The sequence below is a fragment of the Equus asinus genome, chromosome 30 (assembly GCF_041296235.1).
Source record: "Equus asinus isolate D_3611 breed Donkey chromosome 30, EquAss-T2T_v2, whole genome shotgun sequence".
NCBI lineage: Eukaryota > Metazoa > Chordata > Mammalia > Perissodactyla > Equidae > Equus > Equus asinus.
In genome coordinates, this window is record NC_091819.1 from 28,582,649 (window position 1) to 28,606,324 (window position 23,676).

The following is a 23,676-nucleotide window of genomic DNA, read 5'->3' on the forward strand; positions in this document are numbered from 1 at the left end:
CGGGTCCCTTGCCTCCCCCGCCCCACAAGTCCCACGTCCAGCTTGAGATGCAGTTTTCCATGAAGCCCAGGGACGGTCATCGCCCCCTGCTTTCTGCAAGGCAGGCTTCCCTGCCTCTACCTTGTCATTTTTCTGGCTTCTACAGTTCTTTTCCTTTTTTGGAGCCCAGAGACAGAAAGCCAGGCCCCTTAGGCCAGGGAACCCGGGCTTTGAACTCTGACTGCAGCAGAGCTGCCATTGTCAGAGGCCAGCCGGGCGCTGGAAGGGAGAATGAACTGCTGGGTCTGCGGTGACCGTGCCGTGAACTCCTGCCCCGCTTTGCAGCTGGCAACAGCCAGATTCCAAAAAAGGCCGTGCCAGAGCCGGAGGGGTAGAGGCGGCTCAGCCGCTTGTGCCGGGGGAGAGGGAGGCCTCTGCCCGTCCCAGGCGCCGAGGCCGGGTGGAGGACACCTGCCTTCTGTCTGCTGCACACTCACCTCTGTCGGCCACGTCCACACGAGGCTGCAGAGGACTGGCCAGGGCGCCTGCCCCCGAGCAGACGGGCGACCCCGTGGCTCACTTGGCTTGTTTCCAGGTTGTCTTCCACATCTGACTCCTGCTTAATCCCACAACTGTCACACTTGGCCGCCGCAGTCTGTCACTGGGCTGGGTGGAACAGCACTGAAGAGCCTGGACACTGAGGGCCAACTGCCCCGGTTCAAACCTCAGCTCTGTACCACTTCAGGCTAATGTTTTAGCTTCCATATCCCTGTTTCTGGTATAAAACAAAAAACATAACAATAGATCCGGCTTCCCTTTCAAAGGGAGCTCCCTGCATCCCCCAGAGCCCAGCAGGGATGGCCATGAAGCCAGCAGGGTTTGCACTGAAGTCATCACAGCCTTGAGGGCCGCTTGGAGAAAGCATTTAACATCCTTTTTGTACAGATAGGAAAATAAGGCCTAGAGAAATGAAGCGACAAGAACTGGGAAGCGAATGGGCAGGAAAGGAACTTCTAGAGAGATCGGGACTCATGCCCTGGGCTGAGGGCTGGTTGGAAGGGGGCGAGGGACCACGCCACGACGGGGAAGGATGCTGCCTGGCTGGGAAAGCTGCAGAGCAGTGGCCCTGGCTCCCAGAGGGGGGCGTGGCGGAGCCTCTGAGAGGGCTCTTCTGGTGGCTGTCCTGGAGCTCTGTCAGCTGAGGGCAAGCTTTGAAATGCCCCAGGTGGAGGTGGGGGGAGGGATTCTGCCCTCTCTGGATAAAAATAGATGCTTTCTTGCCAGAGGCACAAGGAACAGGACCATTTTTTGACCTGGCCACACGGAGGCAGAAGATGTGCAAATAACAAGGCAGAGAGCAAGGAGAGGGTTCCACTTGGAGGGGCTGTGGGGGAGATGTGCAGAGAAGACAGACCAATGGAAGCCTGGCTCAGGCTGCAGCTGCCCATCTCCTGTGAGCGGGCCGAGGTGGTGCCCTGCTGTTCCCCGGCTGCGCAGCCTTGGGAACAAAGCAGCAGCCATGGCTGGACCCCACAGTGTTGGTTGCCTGGGGAACAATTCACGTCCCCCAGAGAGACTCGTTTTTTAACCTCTGAATTTAAAGTCAAACTTCAGAAATAAATTAGACACAAAAGTCAGGGTTTGTGGAGAGAAGGCTCTGTTAGGATTTAAAATGAGAACAAAGAAAATGGATGAGCAACAGTGGGCTTGAAGATGGGGAGCATTTCTATCATCTGTGGACAGTGTGTCAGAAGCGCAGCCGCCAGGGTGGCCCGTCGGTCCTCCTCCACTCTGGAGAGCAGCCCCGGAGAGCTGCAGATGTGGCCACACCACAGAGAATGGCCACAGCAAGGGGCCTGGGCGACAAGTGGAAGGGCAGAAGGACAAGAACATGGTGGCTGAGGGCTCAAGCCACAGTTCCAGCCAGCTGACGTCCCACTGGCAGGCGCATCCTCGTCTCTCCTCCACAGCCGGAGTGGGATCACTGTGGTGTGGACAATGGAACTGACTTTCTGGAAATAAGCCTGGCTAATATGCCTAAGAAGTGATGGCAGACCAGCCAGATTTGGGCAGTAACTAAAGCTTCTCTCTCTGGACGCGCTATAGGATGGGGGAAGCCCTGAGCAGTGTTCTTTACTAAAGGGTCAGTGAACTGACGGCTGTGTTTAGCAGACAAAACAATGACCTATTAGGGTAAATAACTCCTTCAGTCAGAGGTTTCCTGAACGCCTCCCACAGGGCGTGCAGCCGTGGGCACTGGGGAGCGAGCAGTGAACAGTAAGTACTAGAATACGAAAGTGAGGTCAAATACAGGGCTTTGCACCAAAACCAAATAAAATATAAAACCGATGAAGAGACAGTGATAGCCAGTTTGCTACAGAGGGAGAAACCAGGGTTGACTCTGGTTTGTTCACATGGAGGGCCTCACAGCTGTGTCGCTCCTGACTGGGCCCCAGAGCTGGGGTCACTGGTTTATGGCTCGGATGATAAATTATGAGATGGCCCCAGAGCCCACAGGCACCACCAAGGCTCATAATGAGAAATGCCAGTTTCCTGGAGCTTGGGTTTAAAAAAATCCTGCAACGTATTTTCCTTCAACTCGGGTCTTTCCCAACTTTCTGTATGGTGCATGTGCCTGTTATCGTGTGTTTTCCACCCGAAGTTCAGTTAAATTTTTCTTTGGCAATATGCCTCTTGTGGTTTATGCTTATCCTTGTAGTCAGACATCCTTGAATCTCTAAAGTCAGAAAATAAGCCACTGCCTCCAGAGCACCCAGGTCACCAGGCCGCCTGCCAGGTCACCTGCGAGAACGTGGGGCACAGGGTCCTTCATGGAACTGTACTGGGACAGTTCAGTCAAGACTGGAAGGCAATCAGCTCTCGATGGAGACGCAGTGTTTGATGGTCAGATGGAGCTGGTGGCGGCCTCTGTGCTTGAGTAGTCCCCTAAACACAGAAGGGAGCCCTTTCTACAGCAGGGGGCCTCTGGGCCATGGGGGACTCCCTGCGGCCCATCCAGGAAGGGCCCAGAGAACAGAAGCCCCCTGTGGGCTCTAAGGAAGAGGGCCCACCCACACCCAGCCCTCAGCGGGCTGCACACATCACACCACATGTGATGTGGGCCCAGATGTGTTCAGTGGGAGATGGCACTGTGCGCACCATATTCAAACTGCCCTGTGTCAAAACCATTCCATTTAGACACTCATTCAAGCGTCATAATCAGGGTCACACACACTAGATATCTACTCGAAACGTAAACAACCTTTTCTCATTGTTTTAAAAAGGCAGCAGTCTGATTTTTATGTACCTTGCATGAATTCTGATCCCGGTTTCACTCAGTGTCCCGTCCTGGAAATCCTCAACTAGTGATCACAGCTTACACGGGGTCAACAGGAGCCCCCTGATTCTAGCTCAGGACATCGGCCTTGTGGGTGCAGAGGCCCCCTTGTCGTTCTTGAAGATGATTCCAGCCAAACAGAGAGCAGATTGGGCCTGTGACCCTGCGTGGCTTTCCAGTTTCTCTGTTGAAGTAGAAACTGGGATTTGCAAGGTATCGTCTTAGCTCTCCAACTAGTCCCTATCGTGGGAGGGACTTCACACGAGGGAGGGCAAGGCCTGTGGCTCACTCATACTTCCCACATGGTGCACAGTAGGTACTCAACCGTCGTTTTGTGGAGCACGGCCATTCCCATCAGTTTCTGACCCCACTTCCTGACGCGGTTTCAACACGAGCAGCACGCCAGCAGGGAGGCGGCGGCAGCACCACTTTCCTGCTTGTGGCACCCCCAACCCAGTTTGCATGAGCTAGTTTGGAAACATTTATTCCTGCTTAAAACTAAGAGACCCAGTACACCAAATGCCCTCTTCCAGCAGGGGAGTGGTGGTGTCCCTGGGAAACCCTTTTCGATGTTATAATAAATTGTAGCTAAAAATTGGGAGGCTTTGGCTCGCACTGTCTCCGCAGGAGCTCGAGTGCCGCGTGGCCTGCCGCCTGCCCCCCGCCCTTGCTCTAGCCTCTCTCCTGCCGGCTGAGCTGTTCTCAGGAAACAGGCTCTGGCAGGAATCGTGTTTCCTCTGCGGGACGGGAAGAGAGGGCCCTCCGGCTGAGTCCTGTCGTCAGACTCCCTCATTGAAGGGGCACACAAATGTCTGGAACACAGGCTGCTTTCAGACTAAAGCATTAAAACCAAACAGTTCACCTTGTAGTCCTATTTGACGAGGGTTTTGACCTGTGGTCAAGATGAGACACAAACTTTTCATACAATTGGTCATATACAATTTCCACATTTTTAGCAAAAGAAATTTATTCTCCAAAAACTTAAAAGTGGTAACTAAACCAGTGAGAAGACAAACCACATTGAAGAACAGGATCTATTTAAACTTACTTTTTATTATCATTTTTTCCAGTTACCCAGCATGCCACAGTCTGATTGCTGACCTGATGAAACAGAGTGGAATAAAGGATTTACAAAGAGATACTGACATTCATCTGGTTTGTATGTGAGACGCCACCACGCGCTGCGACCTCCCTGGTGGACACCCCCCAGAAGGTGGTGGCCGCGTGGGGGCCACATTGGTTGCCGAGCGGTCCCTACACGACGGACGGCTGGAGCTGAAGTCTGACAGATGAGGGGCCCTCCTGGTGTGTGTTTTCAGAAATGGCTTGAGGGTATTATGTTTTTAAATCTGCTCATTTGTATGCTATGTTACACATATGAATTTCAATAAATGAACTTTTCAAAGACTTGAATTGCAATGTTTCCTTTTTACCTCGTGGTGATGAACGAAACACACCAAAAAGGCACATATTTTAACTAGGCCAAAGGGTATTGAGGACCAAACCTTTTTCCTGCCATTCCTGGTCTTTCCTCTTTTTGCGGTCTGTATGTCATCCTTCAACTTTATCTGCCTGTAATTAACATCCTGTAGACGCCCTGACTTCTCAGCCGGCTAATCTGACACCATCAGGAGCCCCCAGGAAGCACCAAGCACCCTCCTCTCCACTCTTAACAACAGACGAGAAAGCCGCTCTGGCTCGGTGGTGCCCCTTCTTCTTCAACACAGGGATCTGAGAGGAGCCTAAAAAGATACTTAGTGAAATTACAAAATGTACTTCGAGTTCTATCAAATATCTGTACACAGGTTACTATTTTAGTGTAAAATAGTATTTCTACTATACACAGTTAAGCCCTCAAATGCTTTAAAGTAATAAAACCGGGCACTGAAAATGTTGTGTTGTCTCTGAGGATGACAGAGACACTAAAGGCGAGGCTGCAGTTGGACTGGCCCCTGACTTCAGGCTGTTCTCCTGCCAGCACTCCGCCGTCATCGTCACGGCCTCTCCGGATCGGTGTGGACTAGGCTGTGGGGGCGGTGGCATGACACACACGCAAAGACCACTTGAGTCTCCTGAGCATGGAAAAGGTTCAAGCCTGAAAGAATAAAACTTCAGATTCACAAGTTTTTGATTTCATCACATGTGCTAGACACAAAGGCTGTCACATAAGATATATTAATTGTCCCTAATTCTGTTTTAGGAATACAGTAAATAAATTACACAATATTCTAAAAATAGCACCTTGAAAGGATTATAGAGGACACTCTCTGGTAGCCTCCTGGATCTGTCAGCCCCAGTGGTTTTGAGAGAGGGCGCATGTAAGAGGCCCTCAGATTTGGTGTGTGACATACACGGACACGCCTAACTTTGGTCCCAGAGCCATTCCTCTGTCTGGCCCCATCCCAGGAGGAAAGCCAAGTTTCTACAATAGTAGGATTATGAGGTAAAATCAGAAAAAGGCCCCACCAAAATGATTCTGGGTCCATCAGAGTGTAGTCCAGTCATCCTACCCATCGATTACTGATGCCTAAGTTGGTTAATTTGCCATGAAGTTTTGAAAATACACTCTCAAAAAGGAAGTATGCAGAGCAACACATTATCAGGAAGACATTGCTGACGAGCTACACTCCTGAAGAATCCTGGGTCCAAACCATCTGGTGGGAAGATCGTTAGGGTCTTAACAAATCCCCGAGGAGACCTGGTCCATCCCTGGCTTCACAGCGCTGAGTCGGCACCTGCCCTGGGGAGCAGCCCCGCGTCAGTCTGAGCAACTGCCGACCGCCACGTGACCGAAGCAACACAAGAACCCCGTGTGTGCTTCCAGCCACAGGGAATTTACCTGTCTTCCTGCCACGTTTTCTACAGGGCGGGTCAACACCAGGGGGAGGGATTAAAAATCTTTTTTCAGGAAAGAACAATATTTAATTTTCTGCGATTACAGAACCACATCCAACAACAATAAACAGAGAAGTAGCAGATTGACATAGTGCTTTATTTAAGCTGTCTGTACGAAGGAAAATAATGTGCATCCCTATCATATGCGTGTAAAAATACTAAGGATGTACAGTGTACAAAACAGTTTCTTGTAGTTATTTCACATCCTTGCGGGTCATATACTTAAGGAAATAAACAGTTTTAGTATGACCAACGGTAATAGTAATACAGTTTCTTGGGTTCATAGTTGCGTCTGCTTAAAATCCTTACCCAGATGACTAGATCTTGCGCGGATCTAATGAAAGAACTAGCCAGGTCAAGAGGTGTCACAAACTATAAAGCTACAGGGAGGTAATTCAATTACCAATTTAGAGGTTTTCTTTTTATTTAAATAAATACTTTACATTTCATGCTTGCCTGTAATGCACTACCAGGAGCAAGATCAGGAAATTCTACTGTAGACGGGACAAACAGTAGCAGCAAAGTGTGTACACTGAGGTGTAATATCGAGACCCTGCAGTTAGTAAGGACGGCCCTTACTGTTGTACTCTAGGAGAAGCAAGTGGCCCCTGCAAGAACACTCAGCTTTAAGAAGCCAGAAATCAGGTCTGGGACATGGAAAACAACACTGGAATAATGCTATGAAATTAGTGTGGAAAGCAAAGCTGTGCGCAACCCTGCCACAAACCCGAGCAGAAATGGCCAATTTCCTCCAAGACGGCCGCATCACGACAAGAGGGCAAACCACGAAAGTCAGGACGAGATGGAGCCCACGCAGTCTGCACTGCATTCTGCTAGAATGAGCCTAGGGTTCAGACTTGTCCATCTGCCAGAGTCCAAAACTACAGCTAGGGGCAGACACGGGGAAGTTTTATAAATCTCCTTCTACATCCATCTCTCTTTTTCTATTTTTCTCCATGTCAGCTGATTGAGATCTGGGACTGAAAGTGAGGGATTCTCAAAATCGAAGCCAAGAAAACACTGAGCATGACACTAACGGAACCTCGGGTGGGGCTGGGGGATCAGTGACGGAGCCCCGGGCACTGGCTGGGGACTGAGAGCCAGCCGTGAGGAGTGGCCAGCCCGGGGCACTGCCGACGCCATCATTAATCTTTAGGAAGTATCCTTGGCCAAGGTCATGGAAATCACCTTAATACTTGGGGGAAAAGAAAAAGCTACCGATGTGCCTGGTGTGCGGTGTCACACGCTCCCTCTAAAGGACGAGCGCTCTGAGCTCCGGCCAGTCAGCCTTCACCAAGTCTCTCTCACCTGGTTCTTTTTATGTAACGTATGCAAGACAACTTACAGAACATACCTTCTAGTCTACTTTCGTGTCAAAGTGAAGCATTCAACAAAATCCAAGTGAGAAAAAGAAGCTGAGCTGTGTAAGAAAGGATGAACCGCCATTCGCTGTAACTTCTTACTCAGGACGAAGGATGAACTTCACTCAGGTAGAGATACGAAAAATCAGGATAAAATCTATGTTGGAATGTGTCTTAGCTGCCTTAGTAAAATGCCCTTTACCCCCGTCAGTCCCAGCGGTCCGCCCGCCCCGCGTGGTCTCCTGTCTCTACATCCGTACTTCCAGCGCCAAGAGGCTAAGACATCTGCAGATGAGCAGGACTCAGCCTGCGAGGAGTCACGGCGCAGGCGAACGCTGCGCCATGCTGCGGTCCTCCGTTTGGGAGCTGTCAGACAGGTACCACCACGCATTTCCACGATCACTCCTGGAGTCAGATGGCCTCCCGCGTGCTGCAAGAGGGCCCCCAGCCTCCTGGGCTTCATAGGCTGCTTTGGAAAATGCCAGCTCCTAGCACCAAAGGGTTTAATCTGAAGGTCATCATTAATGAAGGAGAAAAATGAGGTTTGCATACATGTCCCCTTTCAGTGAGAAATGTTAGAATTTGGAGACATGAGTATATACAGAAAAAGAAAAGCTGGAGGTGTTCTTTTTTTGTTTTTTTCCCTGATGGCTTAATTCAGTGATAAATGTACCATGATCAGAATAAACACACCAGGTTCTTATCCTCTACTGCCTACTTCGTAAATACTCAAGATGTGTTCTTTTTGCCAAGTAGAGTTCACTTCTTATCCTCATTCAGGTGTCAGTTTTCTTCACTACATGACGTTGCCAGGCCGTCATCACAGTTCACTTCTCAACGGAGCGAACATCACTATCCACTTGTCTCGTTAACCCCTTGGCATGGAGAGTTGGGAATTTGCTCATTTTTAGCACCAAGGGGTTAATGACAGCATCTCTTCTCCCAGAGCCACATTCTAACCAATACAGACAGCTCCAGAGCCTCATCCACACTTGTTTACATAGGAGAAAAAGTGCATGATTCTCATCGGTGTGTACATTCCTCGCACATGGGTCAAAATAAACTGTAGTATGTCTATTTTATGTAAGTTGGAGCTGCATTTGCTAACATGACATACAATTCTCATTACTAAAAAATAAATACTACTGCAATATAAACAAAATCATAAAAGGACATTCAAAGTTTAACATCCGAGAAAAAGCTAATTCACGCAGAACTGAAAGTAAAAAATTAAAACAAATAAGGCAAACACCTGTTTACCTTGGTGTCCAAATTTGGTGAAAAGCAGGATCGTTACACCTGTCTACATTCTTCAGCCATCAGAGGTGATAAATATCAAGAAGGGAAAAAGGTTTCCAAGCACAGGGAAAAAATGCTCTCTGGTGCAAATCACGTCCTAGACCCTGCAGTGACCTTGGCCTGCTCGCATATGCTCTCTTCCTTGGGAGAACAACGTTCACTTGCCCACGACTGCCCCTGAAATCTGGATGTCCACGTGGCGCACGGAGCTGCCTCTGTAGCATCCAACAGGAATTTAAATAAATATGTACATACATATCTATGCCCGCAGTCGTTCAGTCCTCCCCTCAATGCTTCCTAATGAACTCCAGCCAGATCCGAGTGACACATACCCTCTTTATGCACTGATCTGACGTGCTGTACTACAATTCTGCGTATGCACACCACCACCCTCCCACAATCGCTTGTTCTGAATTATAAACTAAATCTTCTTAGTCTAATTAGTCTGCATCTTCTAGAAAGTTAAAAAATGTACCTAGAATCAGTGTATCTCATTAGCCTTCACCGTTAGGGAAAACAAAAACTAAAAGATCAAAAGATGACAATCGGTGCACAAATGAACGATGGTGGGCTCATGACTTCCGAAGATTGTACAATTACCTCTTAAAGTTGCTATAATAGTAAGACAGTAGCAGCAACAGCATGAGACCTTAGACTTAGATACAATTTCATGCAAAAACAAAAGGGCGCGTGTGTGCGTCTGTGTGTTCGTGTGGGCGGAGCGGCGAGGGGCGGAGACCTGCTGGGTCCGGGGTGTCTGAAGGTGCTCCTGCTATTTGTGGGAGCGAGGCCTGCTGTGACGCGCAGGAGTCACTCTCAGGAGGAAATCTAAGGTGGCCGTGAAGGAGCAGGATGAAGGAAGCTTATTCCCGTCCACTTGCGGAGTAGGAAAACTGCGGGAAGTGCGGCCGCCGCTCGTTGTCCATGCAGTCCATGCCGTCCTCGTCATCTGCGGGCAGGAAACAGCTCTGTTAACTTTACAGTTATTTTCTGCAACGTTATCTCTGGTCTATACAGTTCTAACTTCTAACATCATAAAGATCGACAGAGGCAACAGCTCCCAGAAACTTGTCATCAGCAAAACATATAGTAAGTAAACTCACTTCAAAAATTATCTCATTTTCAAACACATGATCTACGAAGAAATGATACTGTCAAATAATCTCCCTCAAGACACTAACATTTCAAGACTCAAACTGAAAAAACACCACTGAAGGAAACAAAGTTTTTTTTAAATACGAAGGAACAAATGATCTTCGATAACCTTTAATTTCATGGAACTATGCATGTCAAAATACAGAAGTCAATGAATCCGAGGCAGCCAGTGTCTGTCCAGAATCCAGTAACACCTGTCTTCAAACGCTTGTGTTTTTTCTTCATGCTGCTTTAGTGTGATCACAAAATAAAGCTTCATGCTACTCCATTTCCCCTGAGTCCTTGATTACATGCTTAAGATTTTACATTATTTATTCTACATTTAATATCTGCCTTATCTCACCATTCCCGATTTTCCTATGATAAACTTTGAATTTGAATAAGACAAAGAAAAAGCAGGAAAGACGTCAGCCTCTGAGTACCGGCTCCTCAGGAAACAGCAAGAAGCCTAGTGAAGGCAGGGAGCGAGCGGCGCCTGTCCCAGCGGCTCCTCGCGTCCCCACTCCTGGACTTGAAGGATCACCCATGATCACCAACTTCTGCCCACCGCTGTTCTCACGACTAAAACGCTGCTGTCACAGCGCTCCTCCTCATCTCCGGTCACTTGTCCACATTATCCCCTGGGCATCTGCTCTGGGCAAAGTCCTTGCCGCCCTCGGGGCTCCCAGTCGGTGGCGGAGGTCCCCCACGAAATCCCCCGGCTCTGCTGGACCGTGTCTGTCCTACAGCGAAGTAAGTGAGCGAGGCTTTCAACCCAACCTTCTTCTCTTCCAGCAAAATGATTCCATTCCCTCAATCACAGAGGAACTATGACCAATTCTTTTAATTTTCCGGCCTCTCCAGGGAGCCTCCATGTCACATAATGGGAGAAAGAACACAGGCCAGGTCCCGCTGTAGCGTGGGCAAAGACCTTGTCACACAACCAAGGATGATGCTCTGCATTCCTCTGAAGAGTAACAAACATTTCTGCTTTTTCCTCACTGGTTTTCTTTTCAGTGTTCTATTCTTAATACAGAAGATTCTAAAAACGGGATCAAGTTGCTAAACAAAATCTGTGGCCTCAAATGTACTAGAAAATAGCATTATATTAGGCGGGAATGAATCCTTGAAAAACCGTTTGTGGCTCCCTGCTCCCTAGAAGTCACTGCCCTCTGAGGGCCCCACTCCTTCTGCACACAGACCCTTTTCACTACAGTGAGCACTTCCACGAGGACTGTGATTTAGGGAAATCTCTGCTTTCTTCTTATAAAATATTGGTTCTCCCAAGAAAACCACATTCGCCTTCTAGATCAAATACCCTCCACAGCATTTTCAGCTCTACTGAAGACGGCAGGAGCCGCGCAGGCATGTCTCTTGTTGAGTCACCAAGTACAAAACTCTCGAGAGAAAAGGCAGCTAAAATGTTCAGGTTCAGATTCTGACTTGTGCCAATCACATTTCAAAAAAACCGTTTTCCCCACTAACAGCTTTATTTTCTAAGTGTTTCTGTGCAGTGAATGTGCAGAGTGCCCCGGATGGCATGTGTGGGAAGGCTGGTGCTTGTCTGGCCTCAGCCAGCGAGGGGCAGAAGCTGCCCTGGGTCCCTGGGCCACAGCAGGCCCCGTGGCAGCCGGCAAGGAGTGGAGCCCGGGCCACCAGGCCCTGACAGTGGGCTGCTGGACTCCCTTCCCGAGGAGGCATATTTACTGCTATGAGGCTGCCTGTTGGCTGAGAATTAAAAGAGAGTCTTCATTCTGCCACTTCAGTGCCACATTTCTGCAGGTAAAGAAATCTAAATCTCGCAGATAACCATGTGAGGCCCACACCAGGACAGTCTTTAAAGCAGGTTCTCTTGTTCCCTCCAGCCCCCTCCCATTCTCTCACACCCGGTAGACAGTGAGTGGCAAGTATTTGGTCAGGGCCCCAGGAGGGGCTGCGAGCTGGGGGTGCTGGGCAGGATTCAGGGGCTGCCTGCAGGCAGGGGCCGCAGAGGGAGGGGAGCTGCCGGCTGCCAGGGTGCTGGCTGCCTGGGCCAGGGCCCGTCACAGCCGGTCAACGTCCATAAACATGTTGCTGCTCCGAAAGGAGGTTCACAGGGAAGAAGGGTGGTAATGAACATGCACTCTGCTAAGAACACCGGACAACACCCATCCAAGAGAAGAAAACAGGTGAGCAGCTCTACATTCTCCAGCTGAGTCCCCGGATCCAACAGCATCAGCTGCCTAATCGTCTTAGAACATTTAACAAATGACTGATATGGCAGTAAAAGCTACTAGATCTCAAAGAAATCCTCTTTTTCTGTAAGAGGAAGGCAGAGGACCATTAATGGATATAATGCAAGACGACACATTCCAAAATCTGTTCAATTAATTAACACCAGTGAGAACAATCTGGCATGTTACTGCAGCTGTTTATAGAAAAGGAACAGTCTGCCTTTCTAACTGCTGATTTGTTCTAAAAAATAACTCCATTCTGTTTCACAAAGGCAAGGTGGCAAGTGGGCAGCCTGGCCGGCTGACGGTGCCTCTGAGGCTTTGAGGAAGGAGCCCCTGGGCTGTAGCAGCCAGGGAGCTGCAGTGGTTTCTCACCAGCAACACGACCCAAAGCTGCAAGAAGAGAAGATGACGTGACATGCAACCACAGTTCAAGGTTCCCCAGATTCTCCTTTCATCTGTCTCTGCCTCTTCAGGGAGCCCAGGAGATATCCAGAGACCATCACACTGAAACCGCTGCCCTTGTGCCCTAGAAGGACCCCAGAGCCACACTTCACAGCCCCGGAGGCCACGCCCTTCAGCAGGGGCCCTGGGCCACACAGGGCAGGCTGCTGGTGCCCGCCTGTGCCTCAGCCCCCTCTGCCAAGCTCTTGCATCTGATTTTCCTCTCTATAGACCCTGAATCGGGAAATAAGATGGCAAGTCCAGTGTCCTCCTGACCCTAACTGGGGTTTAACCTGTCAGGCACAGATGATGCTGCTGGACTCACACTTTGGGGCCGTCCAGGGCACAGTACCAGGGCAGGGCAAGACCCCACTTCTGATGCCCACAGAAGCCAGACTTCCCTAAGCCTACAATTGTAGGTGGATTCTGATAGCCACTTCGGAAGTTACTGTAATAAACGGGCTTCCTGTCTCAGCCCAGAAATGAACTTACGACCCTTTAAAGATGCTGAGTCACTAAGCTTACTCAGCGCTATCTCCATCTAAAATGACATACATTCTTTCAAGAACAGAGTTGCTGTTAGTGATAAAATGTGACATGCCAGGAAAAACATTCTATTATAACATTCAACATTTTATATTCTTGATGAAGAAGGTGAGACACCAGGTTCAGATTATATTCTAGAAACTGCGCTGGGTGACTTAAAACACCTTCCAACATTTCAGCCTCATTTTAGAAGTTCTCGAAATTGAGCAATAAAATGCCAGTAATGACATTCTCATCCTGACACCCGCCATGAGTGTGCAGTCAGGAATAAGGCAGGTCAGGTGAATCTTGAAGAGTCTGGTTCTGGACAGCTGCGGCTTTGAAATACAAGTCAATCACGAAAAAAGAACTACGGCTAAGGATGTTGAAACGCTTTTAATTTATCTGTTATCAAATAGATTTTAAAACTACTTTGCCGTGGTCTTTTTAGTCCTACATTTCCTGACATCATATTGTGGTCAGTCCTTCCTCAGGCCCCTCCGTTCACGCCCACACTTTTTGGCTGAGTGCTTCTTGCATGGGGCCTATATTCCCCTTCACACAGTGGATCACAGAGCCAAGAATACTATGGATTGGCTAATCTGCTGCTTTAATAAAATTAAAAAGAGGGTTATTCAACCTGTAGAGCTCCAGGTGCCTCTGCTCAAGAGCAGGTCCCTCAGCGGGAGAGGGATGGGCTCCCCGGAGGCCGTCCAGCCCTGCACCCCCTTTCTGGAGGGCAGAGACATGCCAGATTTGGGAGCTGGTGAGTGGCAGAGCCACGACACACAGCAGGGTCTGAGTCGGGGGCTTCTGCAACCCCACTACCCTCTTCCACACTAGTATTGTACTGGTAACTTTCTGAGATAAAATATGTACTCACGGCTTTGCATTTACAGAGCCTACCTATTTCTTTTCTTTTTTTAAGATTGGCACCTGAGCTAACAACTGTTGCCAATCTTTTTCTTCTTTTTTCTCCCCAAATCCCCCCAGCACGTAGTTGTATATTATTAGTTGTGGGTCCTTCTAGTTGTGGCATGTGGGACGCCGCCTCAGCATGGCCTGAGGAGCAGTGCCGTGTCTGCACCCAGGATCCAAACCGGGGAAACCCTGGGCCGCTGCAGCGGAGCGCGTGAACTTAACCACTCGGCCCCGGGGCCAGCCCCCCAATCTTTTTTTTCCTATGCCTTCCAAAATCACATATTTAGTTGTCCTAAAAGAGTCCACAAATGCCAAAAGTTCTATTTAACAAAGGAAACTGTCTCAAAGAAGCTGAGACCACGACAGAGATGCGTCAGCACCCTCCCTTGCCGAAGCCCACTGTGAAGTCAAGCCCAGGGCAAAGTTCTGGGCACCGACAGGCAGCAGCACTCTCTGTAAAGAGCTGGGCCTCCTTCTGCCCTGGAAACTAGCAGGCCCGCATCATAATTTGGTTATTCATTCATTTAATACATGTTTACTGAATATCTCTACTAGGCTAGCACCTGGCTGGGAGCTGGGACTAGCAGCGAATAAGGCAAGCCAAATCCTTCTTCTCAGAGCTACTGCATCCTAGTTGGAGAACAGTGAACAAAGAAACAAATGAATTAACCAGGAGAACATCAGCAAGTCAAGGCGTCAGTGCAGAGAAGGAAGAGGCAGGGCTCCGGGTCCGACAGGGTCCCGCTCTCTAGACGGGGAGGGGAAAGAAAGCTCTCTGGTGAAGTGACATTTCAGCTGAGATCTGAAGGACAGGAGCCATTCATGTGGAGGTCTGGGAAAAGAGACTCTAGGCAGAGAGCATAGGATCCACAAGTCCCAGGGAAGATGGCATGTTCAAGCTGTGACTGGGTCACGGGACAGTGGGGGAAGATGGAACAGGAGGAGGTCAGAGAGGTGCATGGACCCCGACCAGACAGGGTTGTGTGAGCCGCGTGAGGAGCCTGGATTCAGAGTACAGCGGGAGTCCTCAGAGGGAGGAGCAGGGAGACGAGGTGGTCTGATTACAGTTACGGTTATATGCAAACCGCGAGGCCCAGCAGCTGCTCTTGGTGGAAAGCGCTCACGGGCCAATCCAACAGCTCACTGGCAGTGCCCAGCATTTCAGACAAGGGCATCACCACAGTCCACGCAGGCCAGGGAAACTATGCCAAGGCCTGGGCCCACGGTTTCTGCTCAGACAATCCTGAGCTGCTTGCCCACAACTCTATAGGCTTTCTAGCACTGTCTTCAACTTTTCGAGATTCTAAGAACCCAGCAATGCGCACAGACAGAAGGGAGGCCCACCGCCCACCACTGGTGATATACCATGGGCAGCACTTCAACACACTGATATTTCACACCTTAACCTGGGCACTGGCCCAGCTGCTGAGTCCTGCCCCTGGTGATGGCTGACGCTAACTGCGGGACTTGGGGAGGCTCAATGTCTCCCTGGGTGTCAATTTCTTCCCTTAGAAAATGAAAGGTAAGAGGTTCTTAACTTCTTCCAAGTCTAAAGAAAGAAAAGTGCACATATGCATACATAATTATATTTTTCATTTCAGGGTGTTCGCAGTCCCTTGTTGTTAGGTCATGGGCCCTGGACTAAACTCTCAGCCGAAATGACCCCTTGAGTGCCTTCCAATACTGTAATCAGTTGACCACAACCACAGCTGGACCAGTGCCGCACCTCAACCTTCCCCTGCACGGGCACTCAATGCATCAGCACTATCAACTACTCTGCCTCTGAACAAGGAGAAAGAGGAGAAGAAACGAAGGAAAGGATACACAGGAAAAGAAGAGGAGGAAAAGCTAACCTGATGTTGTGTGAGCCAAAAGACACGTGACTCGAAGGGACCTTTTAGCTCTCCAAATGCGTGCCCAAAACTCAGCATTATCCTCACTCCTAACCCAATGACGACAGACACAGACCTTTCTCAGCATGTGGGAACGTTTACAAAGCATGATTGATACCCTTTTATTCCAGTAAAGTCCACTTATTTAGGGTATTTATCAAAGTGTGGGGCACACACTAGTGTATGTGGGCTGATTTTAAACCGTGCATGAATGTATAGTTTTAACAGATATGAAATTTAATTTATATCATCAAAAAATTACTAGCAAACTAACTTATGTCTTCCCAGGTATTATTCTTAAGACAAAGCTAAGTAACAGAGAGTGATTCAATGCAAAGTGAATTTAAAAACTATTAAGTAAGCAGGAGACCAGAACTAGCAAAGTTCTGAAGGTGGCACGTGAAGGAGCCATCTGGGAACACGGGGGTTCTCCACTTAGGGATCTTTTCAGCGGACGTCAAAGAATCCACTGAAGAACAGGAAGGAAGGCCTCATTAGTCTCTAATTTGGCCCATCATTCTTAGGTTATAATTTTCCCACATATAATTTTTCACACCCAAAAAAACATTTCTCTCAGCTACCTGTCTTTAGCTATTTCCACACTGGTAACTCTACCTTCTTAAGTGGAATGGAGTAAGTCACTAGGGAATTTGATCTTGAAAAATAGCCAATTAAAAAATGACTATTTTCTTCAATTATATTAGTATGTTATCAATTGCCTTCTACATTTACTCACATTTTTCAGGTGGTGTTATTGTAATAGTCTGAGCCGTAAATTCTTCATCAAAATATCTGGTATCTGTCTCAGATGTTACTTGAGGCTTAAATGGAGGTACAAGCTGTAAGAAGAAAGAGAGGACTGTTAACAGATTTTAGTTTAGGAAGATTCATTTCTAGAATAAAATTAGCAAATAATGGAATGAACAGCACAAGAGATTACATGCTGAGTCACTGCGTAAGGTCAACGTGGTGGCTGGCTTCCCAATCAACAGTCTAAACACAGAATAGTAGGTACCTGGTTGTTCTGAATAAAGTTTGAGGGGTTATGTGAAATAGAACAAATGAGAACCAAAGAATAGGGTGGGAAGAGGATATTGAAAAGTCTGTCCTCATATTTTTCCCCAGTAACAAAAGCACATACAAAGCTGTATGGATGTAGACCACTGCAACAAAATGTGGGCTCCTCCTCGTGTGGCAAAGCACAACCTTGCCCGCTTTCCTCGATCTGCCTTCCTGGTGCCTGGCCGAACAGGTTATTATTGAAAACGTAACTTGATAATACAGCTATTCTCTAGGTCACAGGGAGAGTGCTGCCTCCGAAGCTGGCAAAGAAGTGGAACTTTGCTTACTTGAGATGGGCATTAATGCCAGCCCCCGTTCTGGAACAGGGGTTCTTGGCAGCCCCTGACGTTTTATGTAAATGTTTCATTCAGAGTTCTCATCACCTCCTCAAAGAGGACCACGACTCAAAAGAGATTAAGAGTAACTGCACTAGGATTGACGGAACTGGACTCATTTGCCTCAGATCGGCAGTGGACATGGGGTGGGGGCAAGTCTGGGGTTCCTGAAGGTGACAGAGCCCGAGTGGCGTGAACCTCCACCTCTGTGACCTCCACCGGCCACAAGGGAGCCGGAGCCAGGACAGGGTTCCTGCTCCTCAGGGCTCCCTCCTCAAGGCAGAGCCTGTAGGCTGCTTGTTGCCCAGGAAGCTCAGTCCCAGGGCCTGGAGTCGGAGTGCACGCTCTGAGGCACACGGGTCATTACAGGCGGTGCTGCTTTTAGAAGGAACTTCCCATGTGGATAGAAAAATGGGAAACAGAATGACAGAAATCAGTATGTTTTATAAAAATTTTACAGAAAAGAAATACACAATTGCCCTCACATCAATGCATTTTCCTATTCTTACTGTCACCAAATTTACGTTAAGTAATATGGAAAAAATCTTTAAATTATTCTCTAGACAGCGTTTTAAAAAACCAGGAGATGAGGAGAATTAAAAGCACGTTTTCAAAATAAAGGACTGTCTTTCAGTTTACAGCACGTTACGAAGCATTTTGTCTCTGTTCTTCTGCCATTCTTTCTCCGGACATCCAGGACACAGCTATGCTAAGGTCTCCACTGAGCAAGTGCTCTTGGAGACCACGCAGACGCAGGCGCCCGTCATTGGCTGGTAACTGTCACTGCAGAGCAACAGGCCTCCTCCCACAGCACCCTCATCCCGCAGGAACAAGCTCCTCCCCAGTGGGGGAACCGGCCGAGGAGCCAGGCCATGCTTCTTTCGAGCTGCTTTGAGGGTGACTGGCACAAGCACGCTGCTCCCTGCACTGATGGAAACCCTGTCTTCCATCAGACACGGTGCATTCTCTTCACCAGCATCATACACACGCGCACAAGAACACCAAAGGTGCAGAGACGGGTGAATTCCTGGTTCTTTTAGATACTGAGGGTACGGTAACTGCCTCTGCCTGGCAGGCAACTGGAGACTGGGATGCTAGTTGTAACTTTCCTTCTGACTCACCATTCTACAAATGTTCAAAAAATAGATCTTCATCCTTCCAATCAAAAATTAACCACAAAACTTCTTTTAGCACAAACGGGCTTCTATCAGGCCTGCGGAGTACTTCTGCCCACCCTTCCCATCTGGGTTCTTCTGATGGCAAACTTAAATCTGCCTTCAAGTTAGCGGGGAGCTCCATCCTTTCAGCTGAGGGAAAGAGTGGTCACTGGAAACTTGAAAAAACTGAAGCAGATCTTTAAAAAGTGTTCAAAAGATTACAGGACAGCTTAAGCTAGTCTCCGTTCAAATGTCACAACATACAGAAGACTGGCCTGCCCTCCTCTCTCAAACAGGTGCTCTGCTCGTCACTCTCCATCCTCACCCTGCTGTATTTTCCTCAGAAGACCTTCCAACAGCTGATATATACCCACACCTACACAAATGCGTGCAAAATATATTTGTGTACTGTCGTCACCATCATGCCTCCTCCCCAATACAACATAAGTTCCACGAGGGCAAGGACTCCTAAAAAACAGTTTTACTGAGGTATGATTGACACATAATAAACTGCACATATTACGAGTGTTCAATTTGATAAGTTTTGACACATGTATAAACACATGAAACGGTCACCAGTCACAATGGTGAACACATCCATCACTTGCAAACGCTTTCTCTTGACCCTGTGTAATCCTGTCCTCTTGCCTATCCTCCTGCAGTCAGCGGCTGACATGCTTTCTGCCACAATTGATTTGTTCATATTGTCTAGACCTTTATGTAATCGGAATCATACAGTACGTATTCTTTCTCTGGTCTCTTTCATTTAGCATGATTATTTTGATATCCATCCATGTCACCGCCTGTATCAATATCTCATCCACTTTAGTGTTGGGGAATATTCCATCACACAGATGTACTACAGTTTATCCACTCGTCGATGGACATGTGAGTGGCTTCCAGTTTGGGGCTATGACAAATAAAGCTGTTAGGCATCTTTATGTCCAAGTCTTTGTACAGACATAAGATCTGACTTATTTTGACAAATACCAAGGAGTGGAATGGCTGGGTCACACGGTAGATGTACATTTAATTGCTTAAGAACCTGCCAGACTATTCCCTAATGTAGTGGCATCATTTGACATTACTCCCAGCAGTGTATAAGAGTTCTACTTGTTCCACAGTGTTGCCAACATTAGTTTGGTCTTTTCAATATTAGACGTTCTAATATGTGGTGGTATTTCACTATGTTTTAATTTATATTTCCCTAATGAATAATGATCTTTTCCACAAGTTTATTTCTTCTTTGGTGAAGTGTCTGTTTAAATATTTGCCCATTTTTTTCTTGTCATTATATTTAGGGTTCTTTATATACTCTGTATTTATGTCCCTTATCAGATTTGTAATATGCAAATATTCTTCCAGTTTGTGGCTTTTCCTTTCATTCTCTTAACAGTGTCTTTTCAAGAACATTCTTAAGTTTGACAGAGTCCGATTTATCAATTTTTCTTTACGGATCATGCTTCTGCCTTATCTAAGAAATCTTTGCATAACCTATACCACGAAGATTTCCTCCTATGTTTTCTTCTAGATGGCTTTACATTTAGGACTATGATCCATTTTCAGTAAATTTTCTATACGCTGCAATTCTTTTTTTAACAAAATACAGATGTCCATTTGTTTCAGTACAATTTGTTGAACTGAACTATCTTTGCACCTTTACTGAAAGTCAATTAACCATATACATGTGGGTCTATTTCCAGATTCTCTATCGGGTTGCATTGATCTCTTCAACCATCTTCATGGACAAATAAAGACATTATCTGTCCATAACAAACTGACTTGATTATTGTGACTTAATCATAAGCTTTGAAGCCAGACAGCGTAGGTCCTCCAACTTTGTTTATTGTCAGAGTTATTTTGGCTACTCTAAGTCCTTTGCATTCCACACGAATTTTAGAACCAACCTCACAATTTGTACAAAACAGTGTGCTAGGTTCTTGATTAGAGTTGTGTTGAATTTATAGACCAATTTTGAGAGAACTGACATCTTAAAAATATTGAGTCTTCTAAATCATGAACACAGCACGTCTCGCCATCGCTTTAGGTTGTCTTCAATGTCTCTCTACCATCTTTTTTTAGTTTTCAGTATAAAGGTCTTTCACATCTTTTGTAAAAAGTACTTCACATTTCTGCTGCTATAATAAATGAGATTTTTATTAATTTTCATTTTGGATTGTCTGTTGCTGCTGCATAAAATTACAGTTGTTTTTGGATCCTGCAATCTTTTGTATATTTATCTTGTATCAAGCAACCCATGGGTTAAACTCTTGCAGCTTTTTTGTAGATTTTATCTGATTTTCTACATAGGTAATCATGTTGTCCATGAATAAAGACAGATTTACTTTTTCCTTTCCAACATGTATGCATTTTCTTTCTTTTTCTTGTCTTCCCACACTGGCCAGACCCTCCAGTACAGTGCTGAACAGACTGAACATTTGTGCATTGTGAGACCATTCAGTCTTTCTCCATCAAGGTACTGGCCATAAGTTTTCCCTGGATGTGCTTTATCAGGTTGAAGAAGTTTCCTATCCTAGTTAGTGACAGTATTTTTGTTTGTTTGCTTTTTGTTTAAATCAGATATGGATGTTGGATTTTCTTGAATGCTTTTCTGCATCCACTGAGATACTCATGTGTATCTCTTTCCTAGTCTGTTAATACAGTAAATTATACTGATTTTTGAACGTTACACCAACCTTGTATTCTTGGCATAAATACCACTTGGTAATGATGTGCTGTTTTTTTAATCAAGTGTTGGATTTGATTTCCTAAAATTATGTTAAGTATTTTTATATATGTTTTCATTAAGGAAATCTGCCTATAGTTTTCTTTTCTTGTACTATCTTTGCCTGCTTTTGGTATCAGATTAAGCTGGCCTCATAGAATGAATTGGGAAATATTCCCTCATCTTCAATTTTCTGGAAGAATTTGTATAGAATTGGTACTACTCCTTATTTAAGTATTTGGTAGAATTCACTGGTAAAGCCATATGGGTCTGGAGTCATCTTTGTGAGAAGGATTTTAACTATGAACATAATTTCTTTAATGCATACAAGGCTATTCATGATGTCTATTTCTTGTTGGTAATTTGTGTCTTTCAAGAAATCTGTCCATTTCAGCAAAATTGTTGAATTTGGGGCTGGCCAGGTGGCACAGCGGTTAAGTGTGCACGTTCCGCTTCGGTGGCCCGGGTTTCACCAGGTCAGATCCCGGGTGCGAACATGGTACTGCTTGGCAAACCATGCTGTGGTAGGCGTCCCACATATAAAGTGGAGGAAGATGGGCACGGATGTTAGCTCAGGGCCAGTCTTCCTCAGCAAAAAGAGGAGGATTGGCACCAGATGTTAGCTCAGGGCTGATCTTCCTCAAAAGAAAAAATTTATCAACAAAGTTTTTTGTAATATTTCCTTTCCTTATCATCTATTTAATACCCATAAAATTTAGAGCAAAGTCACCTCTCTCATTTATGATATTAATAACTTGTCTTCTTGCTTTTCTGTTGTTTGCTTAGAAATTTATCAATTTTATTAATTTTCTCAAAAAAACCAGCTTCTCCTTTCATCAATTTTCTCTATTATTTTTGTTTTTTATTTCAATGACTGCTGCCCCAATCTTTATTATTGCTTTTCTTCTGTTTACATTGGGTTTAACTTGTTGGGGTTTTTTCTGTTTCTTAAGATGGCAGATCAGGTCACTGACGTAAAGGTCTAAACCTTTCTTCTTCTTGCATATAGTCATTTGGTATTATAAATTCCCCCTGAATTACTGCTTTAGCTCTATCACACAGCAAAACATGTCTTGTTTTCATTTTTACTCAATTCAAAATACATTCTAGTTTTCCTTTTGATTTCTTCTTTGACCATGGATTATTTAAAATTGTATGTAATTTCTAAATACATAGGGATTTTCTATATGTCTTTCTGTTTTGATTTCTAATTTCACCCTCTTTCATTCAAAGAGAACATGCTTTCATTTTTTTTTGAGGAAGATTAGCCCTGAGCTAACTGCTGCCAATTCTCCTCTTTTTGCTGAGGAAGACTGGCCCTGAGCTAACATCCATGCCCATCTTCCTCTACTTTATATGTGGGACGCCTGCCACAGCATGGCTTGCCAAGCGGTGCCATGTCCGCACCTGGGATCCGAACCGGTGAACCCTGGACCACCGAAGTGGAACGTGGGAACTTAACCGCTAGTCATTTGGCCAGTCCAAAGAAAACATGCTTTAAATTATTTGGATCCTTTTAAATTTATAGAGTCGTTTTGCCCAAATATGGTACATCATGGTAAATGTTCTGTGTGATCTTGAAAAGGACGAGTGTTCTTCCGTTGTTGGGTGGTGTTACAACTGTCAATTAGATTAAGTTTTCTACAACCTTAATGATTTTTTCTCTAATTCTTCTATCAATTATTTGAAGATAGGTATTGAACTGTCCAACTATAATTGTATATTTGTCTATTTTCTTCTTGCAGTTCTATTTGTTTTTGCTTTTTGTATTTTAAGTTTTATTATTTCAAGCATAAATGATTAGGACTGTTATGTCCTCTTAATGAACTGATCCCTTTATTATTATGAAATGATCCTCCTTATCTCCAGTAATATAACGTGCTTTAAAATCTACTTAATATGATATTAATAAAGCCACTCTAGTTTTCTTTTGATTAGTGTGAGCATGGCATGTCAATTATCCTTTTATATTTATCTACTTGTATTTTACATTTAAAGTGGCCTTCCTGTAGGCAGCATATAAATGGTTCATGCTTTTTATCTAGTCTGACAATCTCTGTCTTTTAATTGTGGTGTTTAGATCCCTTACATTTAATGTGATTACTTATATGATTGAGATTAAATCTACATCTTGCTATTTGTTTTATACTTGTCTCATCTACGACTTCGTTTTGCACTAATGCTGTATCTCCAATTGCTAAAACACTGCTGGCCACATAGTAGCAGGCAGTAATATTTGCTGAATAAATGAATACATCATTCAATCTGAAGCTGACATGGGATGTCAGAGGGCATTTCACCTATCATTTTAAAGAAAAGGAAACAGAAGCTAAACTTGGTAAAATGACTTGCTAAAGATGATACAAATAGCAACTGAAGCAGCGAAAAGCTAGGTCT

The 23,676-nt window shown here is 46.0% G+C and overlaps 2 protein-coding genes across 11 annotated transcripts in view; one reads left to right on the forward strand and one right to left on the reverse strand.

Annotated features, from left to right (window-relative positions):
* Window positions 1-4,723, forward strand: part of SDCCAG8 (SHH signaling and ciliogenesis regulator SDCCAG8) — a 223,690-nt gene extending 218,967 nt beyond the window's left edge. For all 6 annotated transcript variants that reach the window (XR_011499352.1, XR_011499357.1, XR_011499355.1 and 3 more), the window contains one exon: window positions 4,387-4,723. Coding sequence is in view for 3 of the 6 variants with exons in the window: in XM_014847801.3 (XP_014703287.3) it covers window positions 4,387-4,416 (30 nt within the window). In the remaining 3 variants the exon portion in view is untranslated. The remainder of the gene's footprint in view (window positions 1-4,386) is intronic.
* AKT3 (AKT serine/threonine kinase 3) overlaps window positions 4,350-23,676 on the reverse strand; it is a 328,499-nt gene continuing 309,172 nt past the window's right edge. For all 5 annotated transcript variants that reach the window (XM_070501391.1, XM_044762924.2, XM_044762927.2 and 2 more), the window contains 2 exons: window positions 16,737-16,839; window positions 4,350-9,820 (listed from right to left, as the gene is read on the reverse strand). In XM_070501391.1, coding sequence (XP_070357492.1) covers window positions 9,735-9,820; window positions 16,737-16,839 — 189 coding nt within the window. In that variant the 3' untranslated portion in view covers window positions 4,350-9,734. The remainder of the gene's footprint in view (window positions 9,821-16,736; window positions 16,840-23,676) is intronic.